Source organism: Eucalyptus grandis, chromosome 3 (assembly GCF_016545825.1).
Source record: "Eucalyptus grandis isolate ANBG69807.140 chromosome 3, ASM1654582v1, whole genome shotgun sequence".
In the NCBI taxonomy this organism is placed as follows: Eukaryota; Viridiplantae; Streptophyta; class Magnoliopsida; order Myrtales; family Myrtaceae; genus Eucalyptus; species Eucalyptus grandis.
Genome location: NC_052614.1, coordinates 61000594 through 61016292, shown reverse-complemented (window position 1 = coordinate 61016292; position 15699 = coordinate 61000594). Strand labels below are relative to the sequence as shown.

The 15699-nt window shown below is 42.5% G+C and overlaps 1 protein-coding gene across 1 annotated transcript; it reads right to left on the bottom strand.

Annotated features, from left to right (window-relative positions):
* Positions 1–3705: 3705 nt before the first annotated feature.
* On the bottom strand, positions 3706–6406 carry LOC120291270. Its single transcript, XM_039308412.1, has 4 exons — positions 5969–6406; positions 5257–5612; positions 4690–5044; positions 3706–4341 (listed from the first exon to the last, which is right to left on the bottom strand). Exons 3-4 carry the CDS (start codon positions 4750–4752, stop codon positions 3763–3765), a joined length of 642 nt encoding a protein of 213 aa, XP_039164346.1. The 5' UTR covers positions 4753–5044; positions 5257–5612; positions 5969–6406; the 3' UTR covers positions 3706–3762.
* Positions 6407–15699: the final 9293 nt, after the last annotated feature.

Genomic DNA, 15699 nt, shown 5'->3' with positions numbered 1-15699 from the left:
TGACTGTCTTTGGGATAATCATAATTGTGAATACAATATATATATCATTGTTTAAAAGAGATCAAGAGAGATATAAATGTGATCGATCGATTTAGGGTACTGCATACTAAATCTACTCGAGTGTGATGCCCATTATGAGCTGCTATATATTCCTAATGATGTATGGCAACGAGCTCTCAAAGTATGCTGGTCGCACAGATTATTCACCGGTATGAATGTTGAAGAGGGTAAAGAGAATCTGTTCGGCCCACCATGTGCAAGTGGGAGATGATGGTTTTATGTGATAAGCTTAAGGCCCGTCCGCCCATGTTGGGCCTAAAAGCTCGGCCCATAAGATTATGGCCCATAGATGGAGGGATATAATGAAGGGACACGATTTCTATTTTGGAGGGAACGTATATAAGGGAGGAAAGAGAGGGAGGACGCACCTTTTGGCATTTTTGTGCGTACGTTTCCTCTCCCTCTCTCCTTCCAAAAGAAAAACTAAGGCTAAAGGCGACGCCGTTTTCCCTTCAAAGCCAATCGACGTCATCAAATCGAATGGGATCTGTTTTCTCTTCCTATTATCGGCGTTGGTGTTTAATCTGTGGCTAACAAGATACGCTTGATTCCGTGGTGTGTTTTAAGATCGGTGATACATGTTTTTCTCGGGCTTGTCTTCCGCATTCGTTTTAGGGGTTCGATTTAATGTCGAATTCGGTTTTTGGGAATTCAACAATCCCAACAGATCCCTCTATAGCAAAAGCATCTAGCAAGATAGATGTTGAACAGCAGCTAGGAAGGGAAGAAAATAGAAAACCTAGACAAACATTTCTATTCTCAGCATCAAATAATATTCAAACAAAGGAAACAATTATACAATGATTGCAGGAAATCCCATCCTGCACTACTAATTTTTTTCCAGCCACCCTGAATCTCAACTGAGGACCAAAGTCCAGAAGACTTCAATGCCGAGTAAAGATGGCCGAGTTGAGGACTGAGCCGTTCCTGAGCAAACCTGGCTAAACTGGCTGAAGCTCTCTTTGTCCAACAGTCATGTTCAACATTGTATAGAGAAGAAATTGCGGCAACTATAACCGTGTATTGTCCTGATTTTGTACAAATTACAGAGGGAGATCATGCACGATTGCTCCAAGCGCCATATTAGTCTCTTCAATCGATTACCATCCCAAGATTTCTCTAGCAGAATCCGTCTTACCCTCTCTTTAGGACAAATACTCTTATCAAACAATAGTAGAAGAAAACAGAGCACCTCAAAACCCATCATCATCCCGCTCATCAGAATCACAAATTTTACACATATTGACCATGCCGCCCCTATCATAGAACAAAGACCATTCAATTTACTCAATTGTCACACAAACTGTCACACTTCCTCATGCTTGTCTTCATCGTCTTCATTTGAATCCTTCTCCTCTTTCTTCTTCAAGTAACCCCACTTCCTCAGCACCCACACACATAGCCTCACCACATTCCCCATGAACACCACCCCCATCAGGCACAGCCAGCACACCACCGACACGTCCGTCACGTCCTTCAGCATCCTCCACATGTCAACCAGCGATATCTTGCGCAGTGCTATGAAGTAGGTGATCGCCTGCCCATGATCGCTAGCCACATGATCACCATCTGGGTCCACATCCAGCATCGCTGCTTTATTGAAAGCCTGCTCAAGAGGAGCAGGATGATGCTGAGGGAGGACAAGAAGGCCAGTGGGTTGAAGGTCATGAACTGTCCGTAGGCGATCCGCTGGATGTGGGCCATGATAGAGGTGCCCGCCATGTGCGGCTCCTTCACCAGGTTGCCGTTGGCATCGACCTTGTAGTCATCCTGCCAGATGCCTCCTGGCGGCGTGGTCGCAGCTTGGAACGCCACCGTCGCTAGCAGTGAAGCGACCACCATTAGTGAATTTCTCCTGGCTCAGCCAATCGGCTTCCACCGGGGATCTTCTTAGAGCACTCAGTTTCTTTGATAGGGGTTTCCTTAAAGTACTCTGTTTCTTTGGCGGGGCTTTCTTGGTGGAGAGTGATGGGGAGATTTTAGGTGATCTTGAGGTGGTGGTGTGGGAGGTCATTCTTGGTGGTGGGTCAAGAACTGGATCATAGTGATATGGGACTGATTGGATGTCTATGGAGAGTGAAGCTCCGGAGCTTTGAAGGGATGTCTCATTTTCAAGAACTCTCGAGCCTCTGAGAACCTGCTCAAGAATGTCTAGTGCTGTGAGGCCACTTGAGTTTGGTGTGTTTACCTCAAGTCCTGGGATTGTAAGCAAGAACTTTTATCATCATCACACAAATTTTTGGGGATAAATTCCCCAGTGCAAGATTACTGAAGTCCATGTTGCTGGTCTTAAGACTGATCCTGGGAAGAGAAAGGTCCGGGGAAGTTCAAACCAGCAACCATCTGGTCCCCGTTGGTTGCTCGCTAATGGAATGGGAAAAAGCAATAAGCATCCGTTTCTGAAGTCGAAGACTACTTCTATATCTACTGCCCCAGCAACAACTAAGGCACAGCCTGATGACACATTGTGGAGCATCTCATCCCGTGTTCATGGAACTGGTGCTAAATGGAAGGAATTGGCAGCTCTTAACCCACACATACGCAACCCCAATATTATTCTCCCTAACGAAACCGTCAGGTTTCATTAAGTTGGGGTGCGAAACGGACTTCTTGAAAGAGGCTTGGTTTGCCAAGCTGGGTTGAGTGAAGTTTATGAGCTGCGTTAGTTGTGGGCTTGCTGATCAAAACCACACATTGTGGTCGTCTAAGACAGATGAAAGTACTGGCTCCTGCCTTTGAGGGCTCTCTTACCTTCCCAATTGTTATGGACTGATTATCACCAATCTAAGGTACAAAAGATCTGTCTATGCAATTGTTTTCATCTCTCTGTTCTTCTGTCCCCTGGAATCAATTTACATATGAACAGTAATTTTCTGTGTATTGTGTGGGATGATACGCTACCAATCCTTTGTCTTGTGATTAGGAACAACAGATCGGTCCATGAGATTTTAGGTTGCATTTCTGCCTTGTCCCTCCTCTACTTGTCTATATAAAGACGAAAAGATCATTTGGCAAGAAGTCATAATATCAGAGCTTGAATGTTGTTTTGGAAGAACACATTCTGGTATGTGAACATTACATATGAAATTAGTGCTGCTTCGATTCCGACCTTTGAGGGAGGATCAGCTTGCACGGCCTGCCAATAATAATGGAGTGTTTTCTGTGAAATCTGTGTATCACTTCCTTAAAATTAGGCAGGAAAGATAGTGTAAGAAGTTCATGTAAATGGTGTGACTGCATTATGGTTTGGTGGCATGGGGTTGAAATTGATCAGACAGAGAGGCTCACTAGCTTTGATCAGATGGCTTTTGGACATCTATCAGCATTGGAGAAGAATATGAAGGAAGCATAAAAGAAGTGGGGATGCTTTTGAGGTAGGTGGGTTCGGTTGTTTGGTGTGATTGGAAAGAGAGTGGGGAAGCTCTGTGAGACAAATCATAGAATGGCCCAATGTTGCTTTTACCTACTAATTTGCGGCATGCATAGGAGTAGATTAGATTACTTTGTGGCCGGGCCTTCCCATTCTCTTTAGAAAGATTTGGCTACGCGGGCGAGACATCTCTGATGAGGAGAGCTCGAGAATAATGCGAGATGGACTCTGCGTTTGGTTTAATAGTCTCATTAAATCGTTTGCACAACTAGCGGTACTCAGAATAATCTTATGACATAGGGATTAAGTTACAAAGAACATAGGCATCAAGACTATGCTGTAATCCTTTGTCCCACCAGATGAATACACCAGATCTTGATATTGCCCCTAGATCTGCACCAACTCACACACCCTGATATCCACTTCTTGAGCTTTTGCGAATCTTTCACATTCCGGAGGACCATCGCGAGGAATCGAACGATGTGAACTAGAAAAACAATTGCTACAATGCCGATCCAAACATACAGGGAGTAGCTAACCACCCTTGAGTTCGGCTTCCCATCTTCAGGTTTCGTTGTCAGGGATAAGAGGGCCGTCATGGACTGAAGGTAAGTCAGCGCCATGGAAGTGATGGTCGCCCACGTTGTGGCCATCAGAATCCACATCAGAACCTTCTTCCTCAAGGGCAAGCCACTCATGAGCAAGAAGATTGTGCTAAGGGATGCAAGAAAAGAGACGGTGTTGCTTATCCAGAACGTTGGGTAACCCCCTCGATAGTTTGCGGCCAATATCGATGTTCCTGCGAAGTGTAAGATGGAACCGTCCTTTGCTTTCTGATCGTTGTCCCACACGCCGCCAGGAGGGTTAAGGCCAGCTTGGTAAGCCATGGCTGCGATCACGGTAGCAGCTATCTGTCGTGACATGAAAGAAAGTTTTAAAATTGTGAATGAAGAAAGTGTTTCACCTATATTTGAAAATATGAAGATCGTCGAGGCAAAGTTAGTCATTTTAACAAATACACAATTATGAGAAATTTAGTAGATATGTAGAAAACATTTTTAAGAAAACATAACTATTTATTTTAAGCGACACAAATGATCATTTTTAGGAAAATATTTTCTGAATCATCCATTTTTCATGAAACAAACATAGAGTTTATATTAACTAGCTGTGAGATATGACGTTAATTACGATAACATGACCAATCTGATCTAAGTTTTCAGCCAATGCTACTCCAAGACATCTAGCTAAAGCATTACCATCAGAGAATTGCGCTTCTTCTCGATCCATTCCTCGTGTTTGTCTTCCTCCTGCTTCCTCATATCACTTGGGAAAGACTCTGGTGGAAACGCCTTTACCGGAGGAGTTTTGGTGGAGGGAGGTGTTATAGATGCTAGGTCAACTACAACAATTGAATTATCCTCATTCGTGTTATCAACAACTGCTTGGTGAGTTGTCGATGCAGGGAATCTTATGGCTCTCGGAGCTCCAGTAACTCAATTCAATGACTTTGAAATCCTTTGGAAAATATTCCACTATATCTAGAGCAGAGAAGCCCTTTCTATTCATTGTGTTCACATGCACTTCGCTCCTTTGAAGCAGATATTTCACTGTCTGCACAAAAAGATGAGCTTCTTATCAATTATAAAAGAAACAACAAACAAAGATATTTCCTGTAAGTTTTTTCAATTGAAATCTACTAAAGTTTTAATGCAGAAAACTTGAGTCTATAGAAAAATGAGAATGAGCCGGATTTTATTTGCACAAAATGTTCAATTGGAATGCGATATTTGACATCGTCACAATTTCGAAGCAAAAAAGATTACCTCTATTTGCTTGTTTGCTGCGGCCAAATGCAAAATGGTATTACCCTCGTCATCTTGAGCATTCACCAAATCACCATCTCTCACTATCTCCACCAGGACTTTCAGAGTCTCCAAACGGTTATGCCTCACTCCCAAATGGAGAGCAGTTTGGCCGTGGCTCAGCTTGTGCTTGGCCGCCTCTAGTCTCACCTTCACCAGCTCTATCACAATCTTGGTTCGGCCTGTCATCATGGCTAGATGAAGTGGGGTCCTCCCATCTTCGTCCTGGACAAGGCATGCACGGGGTCTGATTGTAACAATTCCATTGCTATTTTGACGTATCCATTCGCAGATGCCCAGTGAAGAGGCGTTCGTCCCTGCAAAAGTGAAGTGCTTAGCTATGGAGCATTCTCTCTATCTGAATTTTGTTAATTTCCTTGAGATATATAATGGGTTTGATTTCTCAAAGATCATGAAAACTGGAAAAGAAAATGCTATTTACATGTGCAAAATCTAATTTGACAAGCAAGATAGTATGATTTATATAGAGATATTCCATGGAAATATAGTTAATAAATTACTTTACACATGGCTAAAAGCCTAAAACTTGCAAAAACCTAATCAAAACAGTTACGATTCCACTGATTATCTGGTTTGCAAGGATGACTGGTTTCAGTTTGATCTGACAAAAGGATATCAAACAACCACAACCAAGGTTTTCGCTTCGACATACCTGCGAGTCCAACTCCATAGCCCAATCCCTTTTATGGGCCAAAAGATCCTTGGCAAACTGTGCATGACCTTGCATACAGGCCACATGCAATGGTGTCTCGTCGAAGCAAGTGACAGAAGCCCGAGCCAGGATGAGTCGGTCTTCTTGCAGCAATTGAGCTAACGACTCGATGCAGCCGTCATGCGATGCTTCATAGAGCCTCCTCTCTCGGTGGCTTCTTTCAAGTGCTAAGGAAGGTTGTTGATGCGATGGCGGGGACGGCGACCTCCCCTCGGCTTGTGATCGATGGCATTGTTCCCAGCTCGTGGGTGAACTCGAAATCGCTCGGGTTGATCGCCTGAAGCTTTTGGTCCATACACGATCTCTCTTTTTCTTTCACTAGACTTCCTCGGAGTTGGAGTGTCAAAGGTTGAGATTGTTAACTATATAAAAGGTGGGAGAGCCACAAGGCACAGTCCGCTTCGGGTGGGTGTGGGCGTAGGGCTCCGACTGTGGTCTGTGCTTCGTCCTAGAGGTAACCATTCCGTCCACCTCCGTGTCGAGTCCGCGTCGAGTGGGTTTGGAGCTCGAGGGCGTACGGCACCGACTGTGGTCTGTGCTTCGTCCTAGAGTCCGCGTCGAGTGGTGTGGGCGTAGGGCCCCGGCTGTGGTCTGTGCTTCGTCCTACAGGTAATCATTCCGTCCACCTCCGCGTCGAGTCCGCATCGAGTGGATGTGGAGCACGAGGGCGTACGGCCCTGACTGTGGTCTGTGCTTTGTTCTCGCATTCCTAGAGATGAGAGATAGCCACAAGGCGCAGTCTTCGATGCAAGATTCCGTCCACCTCCGCGTCGATTGGGGGTGGAGCACGAGGGCGTTGACTGTGGTCTGTGCTCCGTCCTAGAGGTGACCATTGAACACGCTCGAATCAGACTCGAAGATTGGATTTAGCGCGTCGTCCAAATCACTAATGCCGTAGAGTTTATATAGAAATTTTTTGGGCGGGTCGGGCTTTCTTGTATAAGATGTTTTGTCCAAGCTCCCCCATTTGCCTCTTGGGTCTGAGCTGCTGAGTGAGGCGCCCTTGTGTTGATCACCTTCATGTATTCGTGTTGAGATATTATTGAGTGTGGTAACTCATTGGTAAAGAGGACATGTTATTTTCTCTATGATCCCAAGTTCAAAATGAAGTCATGCCTTTAGCATTTTCTACTGCATCTCTATAGACCTCCTAACTTCTGGCCCCTCGATTGGGTTGCCGTGACATGCCCATTGGCTTCTTCACCCTCGGAGGTATGAGTTTCAAGTAAACCAAGTAGTTATGGCTCAAATCACATATTTCGATACGGGGTGTGAGACACTGATGCTCAAAGGGAATTGATGAGATGGTCACATTTTCACACTCTTTTTCAACTTGTTTAAGTGACTCTTACAATCTATCACATCACTTCGTACACTAATTTTGAAAAAAATCTTAAAGTGCCCTCATTTCATCAAATAATGACATAAAGTGGACATTGTGTTAAATAAGGGTTTGAAATGGTCATGGAAATTTCAAATAAGAGCTTGACCTCACCGATTGCCGATTGGCTAAATATTCCAGCCGATCAAAGGTACTTTCGTCAAAAGATGATTTCAATTTTAAATTATATTTTTCTCTTTTCCTTTTCCTTTTTCTTTTTTTTTTTTTTTCTGGCGAGTACCGGCAAGGGCTCGATGACCTTATTGAGGTGAGGCCATCCCGTTGGCGAGGTGACCCTTGCCCAAATTTGGTGAGGGCGGCCCTTGCCTATGGCTTTCGAGGGCGGCCTCACACAGGGCAAGGGTCACCTCCCCTAGGCAAGGCCCTACCTCGCCTAGCCCTCTCCGAGCATTGCCGGTGGCTATCAGCCATCAACGAAGAAGAAGGAGAAACTAGCAAAAAAGGAAAAAAGGTGAATGACAAAATGCCATTGGCCAACTAGAAAGTCATGCCCTTATTTGAAATAAAATCATTTTTAAATCTTGATTTGAGAAAATAAGCACACCATGCCCTTATTTGAGAATGAAGACACTTCGTTGAAATCATCGGCTCTAATACTACTTTTAGGGAGGTACAAGGAAAGCCCAAAACTTTTACCTAGGGAGATTGCTAAGTCCAAGCTTAAGCCCGAGCCCAATAATATATCTCGTTGAACTCACCTTTACTTAGAAATTGAAATCAATAAGTTATGAACAAATTAGAATGTTATTGACTTCTACATTTTACAACACATCATGAATGTGAGGTTTCTTGCATATAATATCCTTACACATGCATCTCAATACTATAAGTGAAATGATGATATTTTGGGAAACTATAAAAACATACGTGCGGGCATGAGAAGGCTTTTATAGTATAGTGGGCCATTTGTTTATTTAGTCAAAAGCCCATAACCAAATTATTTATCTGCTGATTTTACTAATTTATGATTATGGAGTGTGTTAATACTTTATCCAGGCATGCGCGCAACGCTCCAACTTTTCTATTATAGTTTAGTTAAAGCATTGAAACTCAAATAATGTGAAGTTGAAAGAACTAGGCAACCGCTAAACCATTGATGTCAAAAACTATGTACTGATCTGTTAAGCAGAACTAACAGTGCAAACCTTCAGGAAATCGCCGCTGCATCCTGAATGGGAATGCAAAGGGTTCCGCCATGCCACCAAACCTCAAATGGGGTTTCACGGTTATTGACTCATTTCTTTCTTGTCTCTTGTACTCCCAACCATCTTCAATAACTTAAACTCGCTGAAACGTGGGAAATGATCCGCTTCCTCATTATTCGCATGGATTAATGGTTTGGATTGATACGCCATCAAACGGAGGCACCAATAAGATGAAAGGGGATCTCATCCTTACACCGACGTCTATATTGCGTGTACCGTTTGGATAATCCTTTACATGTTCAATTTTCGGGTCGATCGAGTGTCGTGTGATTGTCTGACAAGTTTGGCTAAAGATTAGAAGGCACTAAGGGAATGCGGAATTTCCATCTACGTACTTTCATAGGCACAAAGAATGTTCACACCTTGATAAGGACTCTTACAGCTAAAACGCCATTGTGGAGATTTGGGTTCGCGTCTTACTCGGTCCTTAGTATCAATGGGATATTTGGGATTTTTAAGGTTTACTTATCTCAAATGGGCTCTTCTCATCGAAAGCAAGTGTTAGAATAATTAATAAAAAGGAAAATGTTAAAGAATGTAGTTAGGGTACTTGTTGGGCCTCTTTAATTTTGCTATGGAAATATAAATTTGTATATTTGAAGTCAGTGACTTTTTCGAAATTTCGCGTTGATCAATTTTCGGCATATGCTGATACGCTTTATTTTTTATGGTTAGTGGTTTTAACTGGTGCCTCTGAGGTATTTTATTAACAAGACCCTTATGACATGGAGATTATCCGAATTACTTGATCAAAATTAAAGAAGTATCGTATTAACTCTGAGAAAAAAAAAAAGATGTCGAATAATGAAATTTAACAGATGTCCTTACTCTTTAACATTTGCATTTTTATTATTTCTTCCGACACTCGCTTTTCCTATGACAAGGAGGCTCATCTTTGTTAAGTAGACCTTGAATACCCAAAATGCCTTATTGATTTGATGGATCAGGCAAGATGCGAGCAAAATCGAATGAATGACTCGCATATTTTGCAATCTCCTTTCTTCCCATGTTGAATCAAGACTTACAAGTACACACTTGTATTTTCGTGGGGCAAATTCACCAAATGATTAACATATTGTAGTTCCCATTTCAATTTATAGGAAGCTTAAAGGGGGCAAGTGCCTCCATTGGCCCCATGGTGATTCCGTCCATGCTGACAAGACAAATTCAAGATGATGTCAATTGGTGTATTTTCTCTGTAGATAATATGGTGTTGGTAGGTGAAACCCATGCTGGAGCTAACCAGAAACCTGAACTTCGAAGGAAAACTTTGTTAACCCTAGGGTGTAAGTCTAGGAATTATAGAAACTCAACGAAACCTCGAGAAAATTGGACATCATGGAGTACTGAGGACTGAATCCTTCCATCCACTTCGATCTAATTTGACAAAACTGGAGATCATGCCGACGACACCTTGAGAATGCTTCGTAGTTTCAATAGAAGAGGCAAGATTCAAAATCAATTAATGCAGGTAAAAGTAGGGACTGCCACCCAATCGAGGATAATATGAGAGGAGGTCGTTTGAGATGTTTCGATCACATCGAATGGAAGACCTTTGGGTGGATGCCTCGGCGAGGAGATATGAGCAAGGAACGAAAACTATAGAGAGGGGGGGTATTGGCACGAACTATTTAGAGCTTGTAAAAGATCTAATAAAAGATCAAAGGTAGCGACCCGATATTTCTATAACCGACAACAATAGCAGGACAGAAAGCTTCAAACTTTGAAGATGTCCAGTGGACTTGGGTCAATCGAGCAACTAATCCGTCAGACAACTGGATAGTAAATACTCAGTCCGAGTTTTATATGATGCTGGTGTTGAAGGCAGACCACCTCGATGTAATAGTCCTGTATTTTCCATATGAATGAGAATTGAGAAGTTTTTATGGCAAAAGACAGAACAAAGGAATAAGTTCGTGCTTTCGTTAAGTTTCATTCTATTTAACAATCATTGGAGTCGGCTCTCTCTTTTGTTCCATGCTAGTTCGATCGCTCAAAATATTGTTTCAAATAGCCTAGCGAATCGAGTCTTGTGGGGATTTCAACGAAAATTATTATGTGTGATGGTGAGATGTTACGAGGTAAAACCTTATAAAGAGTCGTGCCTTTAATCATCAAATGTACATGAATTTGCACTGTTGAATTGACAGGGAATTCTCAAGTCATAAATAGTAGATACACTCTGACCTGCGTGAGGTTCTGTCTCGTGCAACAGAGGCTTGAGATGGCAGCTTAGTTTATCCCTCTATAGCAGAAGCGTCTGCCAAGATAGATGTTTAAGAGCAGCTAGGAAGGGAAGGTAATAGAAAATCTACACAAACATTTCGAATCTCACCTTAAATAATATTATAAACTAAGGAAACAATTATATAACGATAGCAGGAAATACCATCCTGCATTAGCAATTTACTTCTAGACACCCTAAATCTCAATTGAGGACCAAAGGCCAGAGTACTTCCATGCTGAGCAAAGATGGCCGAGCTGAGGACCGAGCTGTTCCTGAGCAGACCTGGCCGAACTGGCTGGAGCTCTCTTCGTCTAACAGTCATGTTCAACATTGTATAGAGAAGAAATTGCGGCAACTATAACCGTGTATTATCCCGATTTTGTACAAATTACAGAGGAAGATCATGCACGATTGCACCAAGCGCCATATTAGTCTCTTCAATCATTTACCATCCAAAGATTTCTCTAGCAGAATCCGTCCTACCCTCTCTTTAGGACAAATACTCTCTTATCAAACAGAAGTAGAAGAAAACAGAGCACCTCAAAACCCATCATCAACCCGCTTATCAGAATCACAAATTTTACACATATTGAACATGCCGCTGCCATCATAGAAGAAAGACCATTCAATATACTCGATTGTTACACAGACCGTCACACTTCTCATGCTTGTCTTCATCGTCTTCATCTGAATCCTTCTTCTCTTTTATTGTTAGTGGTTTAACTAGTGCCTCTGATGTTTATTAATAAGACCCTTATGACATGGAGATTCTCTGAATTACTTGATCAAAACTAAAGAATTATGGAATTGACTCTGAGAAAAAAGATGTCAAATCAAAAAAAAAAAAATTTAACAAATATCCTAGGGGCACCCTTTAACATTTGCCTTTTCATTAATTCTTTCGACACTCGCTTTTTCTATGACAGAAAAGCTCATCTTTGGTAAGTAAACCTTGAACACGCAAAATGTCTCATTGATATGATGGATCAGGCAAGACGCAAGCAAAATCAAATGAATGACTCGAATATTTTGTAATCTCTTTTCTTCCCATGTTGAATCAAGCCTTGTAGGTACGCATTTGTATTTTCGGGGGGGCAGATTCACCAAATGATTGCAACATATTGTAGTTTTCGTTTCAATTTAAAGGAAGCTTAGAGGGGGCAAGTGCCTCCATTGCCCCCATGGTGAATCCGTCCATGCAGACAAGACAAATTCAAGACGACGTCCATTGGTGTATTCTCTGTGTAGGTGATGTGGCGTTGGTCTTGGTTGGTGAAACCCATGCTGGAGCTAACCAGAAACCTGAACTTCGAAGCGAAACTTTGCAAACCTTAGTGTTAAGTCTAGTAACCATAGAAACTCAGACGGCACTCTGAGAAAATTGGACATCGTGGAGTACTAACGACTGAGTCCTTCCATTAAATTTGATCTATTTTGACAAAATTGGAGATCAGGCGGACGACATCTTGAGAATACTTCGTAGGATAAGAGATGCAAGAGAAAAGGAGAGATTCAAAATCAATTAATGCAGGAAAAAGTAGGGGCGGCCAACCAATCGAGGATAACATGGGAGTAGGCTGTTTGAGATGTTTCGATCATGTCGAATGGAAGACCTTTGGGTTGATGTCTTGGCGAGGAGACATGACTCGTATCTAGAGCTTATAGAAGATCTAAATAAAAGATCGAGGGTAGCGACGTGATAGGATTTCTATAACCGACGACAATAGCAGGACAAAAAGCTTCAAGCTTTGAAAATGTCCAGTGGAGTTGGGTCAATCGAGCAACTCAGGTTAGAGACCAAGTTTTTGTGAGAGCTCCCTTATATCTGCAGTTTTTATTTGATGCTGGCGTTGAAGGCAGACCACCTTGATGTAATACTTCTGAAGTTTCCATATGAATGAGAATTGAGAAGTTTTTATGGCAAGACAGAACAGAGCAATAAGTTCATGCTTTCATTAAGTGTCATTCTGTTTAACAATCATTGGAGTCCGCTCTCTCTTTCGTTTCATGCTAGTTCTATCACTCAAAATATTTTTTCGAATAGCCTAACGGATTGAGTCTTTCAGGGATTTCAATGAAAATTATTATGTCTGGCGGTGAGATGTTACAAGGTAAAACCTTATACAGAGTCGTGCTTTTAATCATCAAATGTGCATGAATTTGTACAGTTGAATTGACAGGGAATTCTCAAGTCATAGATGGTAGATACATTCTAACCTGCATAAGGTTCAGTCTCGTGCAACAGAGGCTTGAGATGGCAGCTAATTGATCCCTCTAAAGCAGAAGCGTCTGGCAAGATAGATGTTTAACAGCATCTAGGAAGGGAAGGAAATAGAAAACCTACTAAATCTACTGCCCCAGCAACAACTAAGGCACAGCCTGGTGACACATTGTGGAGCATCTCATTCCGTGTTCATGGAACTGGTGCTAAATGGAAGGAATTGGCCGCTCTTAACCCACACATATGCAACCCCAATATTATTCTCCCAAACGAAACCGTCAGGTTGCATTAAGTTGGGGGTGCAAAACGGAACTTCTTGAAAGAGGCTTGGTTTGCCAAGCTGGGTTGAGTGAAGTTTATGAGCTGGGTTAGTTGTGGGCTTGCTGTGGAAACCACACATTGTGGCTGTCTAAGACAGATGCAAATACGGGCTCCTGCCTTAGAGAGCTCTCTCACCTTCCCAATTGTTATGGACTGATTGTCACCAGTCTAAGGTACAAAAGATCTGTCTATGCAATTGTTTTCATCTCTCTGTTCTTCCATCCCCTGTAATCAGTTTGCATATGAACAGTAATTTTCTGTGTTTAGTGTGGGATGATACGCTACCAATCCTTTGTCTTGTGATTAGGAGCAACACATCGGTCCATGAGATTGAAGAAAACTAAATACAGAAGCAAATGAAGCTGAACGAGAAGAGAGCGTTCTGTGGAGCTCATCTTCGTCTTTCTTTTTCACTGATCTTTTTCCATCTGAGAGCACGATATCGTCTGTTCTGTTTTTACAAGCTTTTATATAACAATAGAGGAAAAACTTCTAGATCTAAACCAACCACTCCTTGAATGACAGCTCAGCACACACACATAACAGAAAGAAAAAAGAGCTCAAGCATATGTGTACAGGAAATAACTCTGCTGAGGCAAACGACGTAGCTTTACACTGCTCCTTCTTTGCGCCAATCCTCTGTTTCCTCTGTTCTAGTTGACTTTCGTTGCTGAGTTTCTTCTTCTTGCTGCTTCCTTTTAAGCATTTGCAGCGTTGCATTCTCAACAGAGATTTTAGGTTGCATCTCTGCCTTGTCCCTCCTCTACTTGTCTAGATAAAGAAGAAAAGATCGTTTGGCAAGAAGTGATAATATCAGAGCTTGAATGTTGTTTTGGAAGAAACACGCGTTCTGGTATGTGAACATTACATATGAAACTAGCCCTGCTTCAATTCCGACCTTTGAGGGAGGATCAGCTTGCACGGCCTGCGAAAAATAATGGAGTGTTTTCTGTGAAATCTGTCTATCACTTAAAATTTGGCAGGAAATAGTTTGGTGCCATGGGGTTGAAATTGATCAGACAGAGAGGCTCACTAGCTTTGATCAGATGGCTTTTGGACATCTATCAGTATTGGAGAAGAATATGAAGGAAGCATAAAAGAAGTGCGGATGCTTTTGAGGAAGGTGGGTTCGGTTGTTTGGTGTGATTGGAAAGACAAAGGTGAAGCTGTGTGAGATAAATCATAGAATGGCCCAATGTTGCTTTTACCTACTAATTTGCGGCATACATAGGAGTAGACCAGATTACTTTGTAGCCAGGCCTACCCATTCTCTTTAGAAAGATTCAGCTCCGCAGGCGAGACACCTCTGATGAGGAGAGCTCGAGAATAATGCGAGATGGACTCTGTGTTTGGTTTAGTAGTCTCATTAAATCGTTTGTACAGATAGCGGTACTCAGAATGATCCTATGACATAGGGATTGAGTTAGAACATAGGCATCAAGACTGTGCAGTAATCCTTTGTCCCACCAGATAGTACACTAGATCTTGATATTGCCCCTAGATCTGCACCAACTCACACATCCTGATATCCACTTCTTGAGCTTTTGCGGATCTTTCGGAGGACGATCACGAGGTATCGAACGATGTGAACTAGAAAAAGAATGGCTACAGCGCAGAGCCAAACATACATGAAGACCTCAGCCCCTGGGATCGGTGATTGGGTGGTTGCTTGGGTGGGTGGGCTAGCCGCTTTGGTCGACCACGTGTCTTCAAATTCCCTCTGCACGTTCAAGAAGGCCAGCATGGACTGGAGGTAAGTCAGCGCCGTGAAAATGATGGTCACCCACATTGTGGCCATCAGAATCCACATCAGAACCTTCTTCCCCAAGGGGAAGCCACTTATGAGCAAGAAGATCGTGCTAAGGGATGCAAGAAAAGAGATGGTGTTGTATGTCCAGAACATCGGGTAACCCTCTGGATCGTTTGCAGCCATTATCGGTGTTCCTGCGTAGTATAAGATGGTACCGTTGTGTCTCTGATCGTTGTCCCACACGCCGCCGGGAGGGCTAATGCCGGCTTGGTAAGCCATGGCTGCAATCACGGTGGCAGTTATCTGTCGTGACGTGAAAGAAAGTTTTAGATTGTGAATGAATAAATAGTGTTTCGACACATACGAAGATCATCAAGTCAAAGTTAGTCGTCCCAACAAATGCACAAATTCAATTGATGGCTTTTCCTATATTTATGTAAATACTAGAAAATTGTAGCGAGCTCTCTACAGAAATAGAGCTCATGGATTAATTATGAAAAAATTAAGTGTATGAATATATACATATATGAGAAAAAAAAATGAAG